The sequence below is a fragment of a genome, unplaced genomic scaffold, assembly GCF_019419815.1.
Source record: "Pyrus x bretschneideri cultivar Hongxiangsu unplaced genomic scaffold, Pyrus_bretschneideri_v1 Contig39, whole genome shotgun sequence".
Taxonomy (NCBI): Eukaryota; Viridiplantae; Streptophyta; class Magnoliopsida; order Rosales; family Rosaceae; genus Pyrus; species Pyrus x bretschneideri.
In genome coordinates, this window is record NW_025999712.1 from 4,350,915 (window position 1) to 4,359,229 (window position 8,315).

The window sequence follows — 8,315 nt, forward strand, 5'->3', positions numbered from 1 at the left end:
GTAAAGCTTATTTAGGAGAAGGATTTGCATAGAAACGGGGAGGTGTCTCAAAGCAATCATGCAATTGCATGTATAAAAGTTACAACGCATGACGGCCTGCTGGGTTTAGAAAACGGCAGTCGCATTGGGGCCTCTGTTTCACATACGTACGTTCCTCTTCTTATTTTTGGCGGGGCTATGCTATATATAGACTATTTCTGATTATGGTGCTGGTAGCATGTAAGTTGCGAATCGCAGTGGCATAACAGAGTATGAAACTAAGGGTATTGTTTAATCAACCCAAATTTAGCAGAAGAAAAAGAGATTGTTGAGAGGACGACATACTAAGGAAAGCATCTTCGTTGACTCAGTTCTCGTATATATATATATTGAGTTACAAGTTGTGTTTATAATAAGTGGCCCTATAAGACTTAATATGCAAAAATATAAAACACCCAAATAATAAAAGAAAGGGGATACTTGATATGAATCTAATTTTGTGAGTCATTTTTGAGATAAGTCCAATTCTATTCCATGACAGTTTTTTTTTTCATTTTCATACGAATTTACTCCTAAAATTACTTATAAGTAATCAACATTATCCCTTGATTTTAGGATTAGTATTTGTGATAAGTTTTACCTATTTGAGGTTTAAAGAATAAAATTCCCTTAATGACAGGATAATTGTTGGAATAAAATTACTTCCTATATATCTCCAAGTGAGGATACGCCTCTTCATTTCTTCTTCATTTATCTATTATTTCTTTTTAGTTTGTTATCTAAAACCTTTTTCTTAGTTAGGATTTATCATTTGCCTTGCAAATCTTCTCCTTCTTAATCATTGTTCAGTTTTCCTCTTCTCTTCTCAGGCTTCCACTATATATGAAATTCGATTCTGTTTGATCAAAGAATGGAGGTCGGTTGGCTTCTTTCATCAAATTGCTTGTTGTGTTAAATTAGTTAATTTCATGGTCAAAATTGGATCTTCATTTGAGTTGTATTTTTACTCAAATTAATTGATTTCATGGCCGATATTAATCTACCTATATCACAAGATTTTGTTATATAACCTACCTCTATTATAGGTAGATTATATTTTTCTGTTTATTATCTATCTCTATCATAGGTTGCTTCTATATGTTTTCCTATATTACGTAGTAATTTATCTTGCTTATGGGTAGGTAAATTGTGTATTTGTCTTGCTTCTATATGTCATCTAAACGACATGAGTTTGACAACAAACAAATGCGAATGCATGCTCCGTTAGAGCACTTCTAGTGTGCAAAGGCACCCATTGGCAATAGGTAAATCAATCCCCTCCAGTGAATAGTAACTGCCTTTAATGAATAGTAATTATCTTTTGCATCTCTACCCTTAAACTGAATAACCATGGCAATAGACAATAAAATATTAGTATTTTTTATGTTCTAAAAAAAATTTTTATTTTTTAATTCGGATAACTGATCTCGTCACGTCCATGTATCATTATCCGAAAGTACAATTTTTGAATATATTTCGATAAGATTTTTAACCAATTTTGTTGCATGACATGTCCTTCCATGTTTAGAATTGTTGAAAATATTGAAATGTGGTGTAAGGTAGAAGAAAATGGTAAGGTATTTATAGAAAAAAAAAATTATAATTTTTTGAAATTTTTTCAGATTTTAATTATTTTTAAAATTTTATTAACTTAATTTAGCTAAATTGTTGGATTATAAAAAAATTTGAAATCCAACAGTGCAGATTATGAAACGTGCCCCTCGAAATATTTATGTTTTTTCATATTTTTTAATTTTTTCAATGGAAAAATCTAGATCGTTGATCTAGAAATCAAACGGTCCAGATTCAACTGCTATTTAGTGGGTTGCAACGTGGGCGCCACTGCCTGAAATCTTATCGGTAACGCGCCCCCACTCGTGTGTGTTATACACACACCTGACACAAAATTTTTTATACTTGCATCACTCTCCCTCAAGCGCTCGAGCCTTGGACTTGTGCCTGAGTTCTCCCACGGGCTCCCCCTTAATCCAATCGCACGAATGGGCTGGCGGGCACTTTGGTAGGGGATTGGATTGCAAATGGAGCCTGTCCACAGGACAAAAGAGCCCGGTGGAAGGGCTCTTAGGTGGATATGGAGGCAATCATATTCTATTTGGCGTTCTCCAACATATAGATATTGTAAGGCAAACATACTTTGTAGCATATTCGGGTAGGCATATTCATGCAATTAGATGTTGGGAATATAGAAATGAAACATATGAATGCTCCCCTACCATTAAACGAACAAGATTCTCATACAACAAGTACAACAACAAACGAACATAAGGTCAAATTTAAAACCACGTATACAACTTTAGAAACTCTAACAACAATCACTAAAATGACCACCAATCCAAGCACTTGAGTAGTTGTTGTGATAGATAGTTGCAACATACTCTATATACAGGCCAAACAACATCAACCTTTCTCACGCCACCCTTATAGGCTAGAATAACAACAAATACTTTCTTATCAACAAAACTTTTTTTCTCTTTTTTTTTTTTTTTTTCCCTTTCGTTTTTTCTTTTCCCTTATCTCTTGTTTTTTTTTTTCTTCTGTGGGACAAAGTGGAATGGACTCGATGCGGGTAGAAATGAGGTGTCGCAGCATGCCTGGTGGGTGTGTTAATGCAAAATCAAATTCATGGGTTTATCAGATCACGACACAAGTTGGTCAGATCGCGACACGTGTGAGTTTGGTAAGGCAAAAAATGACTGAAGTAGTTCGATGTCATCTCGTTTCGTGGTCTAGCAACAAGCAGTAGTGGTAATTGGGTTCGTCGGGAACAGAAGATGAATTTGCAGCAGCATTATCTAGGCAGCGTGACATGCACAACGACGAATATTGTGTGGGTCGATACGACTGCAGTAGTGCAACCCAAAGTTAGTGGGAACAGTGGGTGCAAGATTGCAATACCACCATATGAAAGCACTGGAACAACAAAGAGTTCGTCGATCAGCGAATTGGACAAATTCATTAGCAACAGCACCCAAGAAAACCTAATACTTAAAAATATCTAAAGGAAAAATTAGTATATAGTCCATAGTTACTAATGTTCATTAGCTAAAACCTTATTGGTTTTCAAATTTTGATCGAAGTTCCTAACATTAATGTATTAATGAATTTACATGTAAGTTACATAGTTTTTTAAAATAAAATTAGTAATTGATTTAGGATTTTAATACTCACACCCTTATTAACTCCTAATTAATTTTCAAACTTACTCATTAATTTTTTTTTATAAAAAAAGAACTTAATTCTTTAATCTTAAATCTACCCATTCGTATAATTTTTTTAATTTTTTTAATCATGAATGTACCCATTCTTAAATATATCAATTTGTTACATGTGAAATGTATTATTTTTTAATATTGTACCCATTTTTTAATGTAAAATCCATTCATTTTTTTTCCTAATCCATTTTCTAAACTTATATGGGTACACTATATTTCATTTGATTTGATAATATATCCATGTCAAGTTTAATTGAAGAAATTTAAAAATGTTATTAAGCCTAGTGTCTTTTCTTTTCTTTTTTTCTTTTTTTGTAGTGTTGAAAATATGTACCCTTGTTTATATATACATATAATGCAGTGGAGAGTATAATCTATCCTTTAATATTTCAAATCCCACTAATTATAGATTTTATTTAAAATCTTATTAATATAAACAACTACTGACACATCGCGATCCGGAACGTCCACTTGGACTCCGAATCAAGCTATGTTGGCCGACACCTGGAGGGTGAAGACTCCGTAAAGTGTAGTGAAGTGGAAAATATGATTAAATTTAAACCTAAAAGTGCCTAAATGTAAGAGTGCGCTAGTGAGCGGGAATGAACCCATTTCATGTGATGTCAGAGCATAAGTAAAGTACAATAAAGTAGGATGAGAATTATACCGTTGGGTGTAACAATGTTTGAATGTTTGAATTTGGAGAAACGGACGGCGGATTCGGAATTAGCTCATCGAAATACGTTAAGAAGGGTCTCGGGCAATTTTTGTAAAAAGTCAATGAAAGGTCAACGATCAACCCTAAAAAAAGTCAACCGAGATGCCCCGATAGTCAACCACGTTAGAACTTTGGAATTTCACTAAATGGGTGTCAAAAAGGGACTCGGGACGTCGAAATTAGCCTAGAAGGGTTTCCGGGAATTTTCCAGAAAGTCAATACAAATAATATTCCCTGAAATATTCCTTAGAATATTCCTTATTTTTGGAATTGGGCTAGGCCGGAACAGTGACCCAAAGGTTTGGGCTTAAGACTTGGGCCGGGTTTTGGACTAAGTTTGGGCTTCGGCCTTCTTCTTTCTTTTTTTTTCTTTTTTTTTTTTCTTCTCCAACCGGTTGCCACTGCAACCGTCGGATTATGGAAATCCCGCCTAAGAACAAAACGAGATCCAAATAGCTTGATTTTTCAACTATTTTTCACACTCTTCCTATCAAAATGAAGATAAACGAGTTTAGTTTAGGATTATACCTTCCCCTCCAGTCACATGTGGTCGAAGTTGGCCTGAAAAGGTCTGCAACTCACGGCATACATCATCGGAAAACCGGGGAAGAGTATCTCTGCGTTCAAATGTCAACCAAAATCCTTAAGAGCACTAGAAACGTAAGGTAAAACATAATCCACGAAGATTTGGGTGGTTTTTTGAACCTACCCACATGGAAAATTTTCGAGGTTCTCACCGGGAAACATGGAGGTCATAGTCTGGGTTTGTGTTGGAAACTCGAGATATGGGTATGCAGCTTCACGACTAAGAGATGATGTGGCTTCGGGTTTATGGTCGTTATGCTCGTTAGAGATGATGGTGGATGATGGACCTTGCCGGAGCAACGCCGTGTGTGGGGGTCTTGGGTTTCTTTGCATTTGCAGACAGAGAGAAAGAGATAGAAAAAGAGACAGAGAACGGGAAAGGATGAGAGAAGGAGAGAGTTTGAGGGAAGAGAGGGACAAAGTGAGGTGGCAGTGTGGGATAGGTCCGAGAAGACTGACAGGGAACACGGGTGTAAGGGAAGGAGTGGGGTGTGGGCCCTAAATGGCTCACAAAACAATACAAAATATCTTCCAAAATGAAATTACCAACTTGACCTCGGTATTCAATGTTTCGTAAAATTTTAACCGTAACTCCGATCCCAATTCCGCTTGCGCCTACGCGTTCATCGCGTTTTCTCTCCTCCATCTTCCCTCCTCCACTGACCCCATCCCCGCCCAGTCCCTCTTCCAACAGTGGATTCCACCGTTGCAGTGAGATTGACGGCGACGAAATCTGTAGCTATGTGGGTTTGACGTACGTACATGCCGCCGACTTGCAGCGGCAAGGATTACGAATCGCCAATGGTAAAGGACTCAACGTCATCTTGGCAAGTGAGATCGAGCTTGGCATGGCTGTCGAGGACAAGGTTGGTGAAGTGAAGTCTATGACTTGTATCTTGAAGATGATAGCGGAGCCGACGAGGTCATGGTGGTTGGCTATGAGGATCTTCGCAGAGTTGTTGGAAATGAAGGAGACTAGTGTTTGATCACGGGTTTAAAGCATGGATATGTGTTTGGTTACAGAAATGACAAAAGCACTCGGATTGACAAATGTTAAAAAAAAATTTAGGCCACACGAATGATCAGTGAAATTGGGTACTGACCAGTATGTACTGACGTATTTTCCTTATTCACTTGCTAAAAAGAGAATACTAATGTTATTAATTAGGCACACAAACTGACCATACATTTTGCAACCGTTAGACCTACATGTGTTAGACAATGTATATTTTTTTTTTAACAAAAAAAAGATATTATTTACAAGAAGGGATGGGAAGTCGTTCAACCTTGAATAAATGATGTAGGTAAACTTCCTTACTTCTCGTTTGACTTCGACTCTCTCTTGTCCGTGGTGCTACAGTCTTATTTTTCGAGTTAAAGAACAAGTAAATAAAAGCATGATTAAATTGATAGAATCTCACTTAGTATTACGATTTTGTAATATTCCTCTTCATTTCTAAGTGAAAGGTCTTAGGTTTATTTCTCGCCAAAGGTGAATTTGAACTACATTATTGCTAACACATTGTGATACTAAGCTCACCCCTTCCTTCTTAGTGTAAATGATATCGTTTGTTCAAAAAAAGAAAAAAATAATAATAATAGAATCCGGTTTTGTTCAGCTGACACCGTACTCTTCTTTCTTTTTCTCGCTGGTCTAACCAATGTTCACCCAAAGAAGTAGATCTTCTTCTGATGCAAAATCTTACATAGGTTCCGATAGTAACCCCATTTTCTTATCTGCACAGTCCTCAAAGTTCACTACAACCCATAAAAACGGAGACCAATTTGATCAATTTCACATATCTCTACCAATCACAGCCACACAATGACGCAGACAAATCGACGAACACAATTCTACATCCATTTCGATCCCACCTATGATCGTGCGAGACTGGGAGTCTCATTGCCAAGAGAGTCCCCACTGTTTTCTCTTTTCTTTGCATTCAAATATAAATTTGTAATCAAAGAAATGTACTTATAAAAATCCATCAAAATCATAAGCCAAGTCCACAAAAATCCTTAAAAATCCATACAGAAATCTCTAAAAATCCATATGGAATTTGTAGAAGCTCTCAAATCCTATCATTTTTTTTAAGCAAATGATATTATTTATAGGGGGAGGGGAGCAAATTCTCACAATGTGCTAACCACAATATGATTCAAATTCGCCTTTGGCGAGAAACGAACCTACGAACTGTCACTTCTAAGTGATGAGGATACCACTATATCGTAGTAATAAATCTATTACTTTAAAGTTTTTTTTTTTTTTTTTTTTTTTTTTAAATCATCCTAAATCCTAAATTGAGTACACCCCCCCTAAATTGGTTAAGGTGAATTTAATTACTATTTTTATGTAACAATAGTTTTCAGATAAAAGTAAATTAACGAATTAGCCATAAGTAATTAGCTTTATGACTCAAACTTGACCATTGATAAGGGCTAATTTCATGGTAAAAAAATTGTGTCTAAATTATGAGAATGGTAGAATTCAGATTCCCATTGTATACTAAAAGTTTTCTAGAATCAGAGTAAGAATAGTACTGATGTCAAATATGTTTTTTACCATTAGCCTTGTGATTCCTTCTCTAGAAAGCATTTCTACTAATAAGCGCTTAACTGTTCAAACCACCATTTTGCATTTTCATCTTTGATGTCGTTTCTAACCAGAGATAACTTTGAAAGTTAATACGTGCAAGAATTGGGAAGTTAATACATTTTAAAGAATTGGACCATCTTAATTAAATTCCATCCAACTAAATAAAATTTAATATGAAAATATTAACAATCGCCTACATGAATGGAGTTTTGCCCTCAACATTATGCAAATGAAAATACACACTAAGAGAAGCCTTTGAAATTTTCGTTTTTCCTAGATATGCAGTTCTGACAAAAATGCAGTTTTGCTTGTTTTTAATTGAAAAATTGGAAGGATTGATCGTGTAGAAAATTATGAAAGTTTGACATTATAATTTTCAGTATCTTAGCTTTCATGTCCAACTAGACTTGTGTCCAAATTCGTATGCAAAGTCGATTATCTATTAAAAATCATCCAAGAAAGAATGGTGTGATGTGTGTTATATCGTGAACCATTCTTGATGAATAGGCTATGGTGGGGTATTAAGGAGATAAGTTCTCCATGGAAGTATCTACACGCAGAGCTCAGCGAATATGACAGAATATGCGTGTGGCAGAGCATTATCTTTAGTTGTCATTGGTTAGAGTATTTATAGATGTCTTGAGAGCTCTTGTAGGGAAAGTAATCATAATTAAATTGGGAGACTATCTATGAGGAAATCTACTATAAGATATCCAATCTTCCTAGGATGATGTTGCCTATTTCCTAATATATCCTAATTTGACTTGAATTAGGGTTATCAAACTTGGTTGGCAAGTAATATCTTCAGTGGGCTTAAGCCTAGTATGTCGGACTAAGAATGTAGGACTATGCTTCATGGGCTATGAGCATTTTGATCATTTTTGCTACCCAGGTGCCATGTGTCACGGTTTCAGAAAATTATGGTCCCCCACATTTCAAATGTTTTTCGATGACTCACTTGCATTTTTACTAAAAATTGATTCCAAAAACATTTTCACTAGAAACGCTTTCAGCCATTTTAAACAGTTCAAAATAAACCCTTAGTATATTTTGGTTAAGGAATCACTAGCTAGTATAATGTGGCCTAAGGCCATTGATTATCTATGCCAACTTTTTGGTCAAAGCCCACTAAGGGTAAGTGTACAGTTTAATTGAACACTCAACA

At 35.7% G+C, this 8,315-nt stretch overlaps 1 protein-coding gene across 4 annotated transcripts; it reads right to left on the bottom strand.

Annotated features, from left to right (window-relative positions):
• Window positions 1–956: 956 nt before the first annotated feature.
• On the bottom strand, window positions 957–4,979 carry LOC125468640. 4 transcript variants are annotated; one of them, XR_007251031.1, is made up of 3 exons: window positions 4,707–4,979; window positions 4,498–4,586; window positions 957–2,880 (listed from the first exon to the last, which is right to left on the bottom strand). XR_007251031.1 is itself a non-coding variant. In XM_048564809.1 (3 exons), exons 1-3 carry the CDS (start codon window positions 4,885–4,887, stop codon window positions 2,828–2,830), a joined length of 351 nt encoding a protein of 116 aa, XP_048420766.1. In that variant the 5' UTR covers window positions 4,888–4,979; the 3' UTR covers window positions 957–2,827. The 4 variants fall into 4 exon arrangements, 2 of the variants coding, with proteins under 2 accessions (XP_048420766.1, XP_048420765.1); XR_007251030.1 differs by having other exon boundaries at window positions 957–2,949; XM_048564809.1 differs by having other exon boundaries at window positions 4,679–4,979.
• Window positions 4,980–8,315: the final 3,336 nt, after the last annotated feature.

What these genes read in the sequence shown, in the direction of transcription:
- LOC125468640 (XM_048564808.1), bottom strand. Translation starts at nt 4,887, where the DNA reads ATGCAAAGAAACCCAAGACCCCCACACACGGCGTTGCTCCGGCAAGGT. An exon ending in CTCGAAAATTTTCCATGTGG is followed by an intron (nt 4,587 to 4,678) that starts GTAGGTTCAAAA and finishes ATTTGAACGCAG; the next exon opens with AGATACTCTTCCCCGGTTTT. An exon ending in ACATGTGACTGGAGGGGAAG is followed by an intron (nt 2,950 to 4,497) that starts GTATAATCCTAA and finishes TTGTTGTTCCAG; the next exon opens with TGCTTTCATATGGTGGTATT.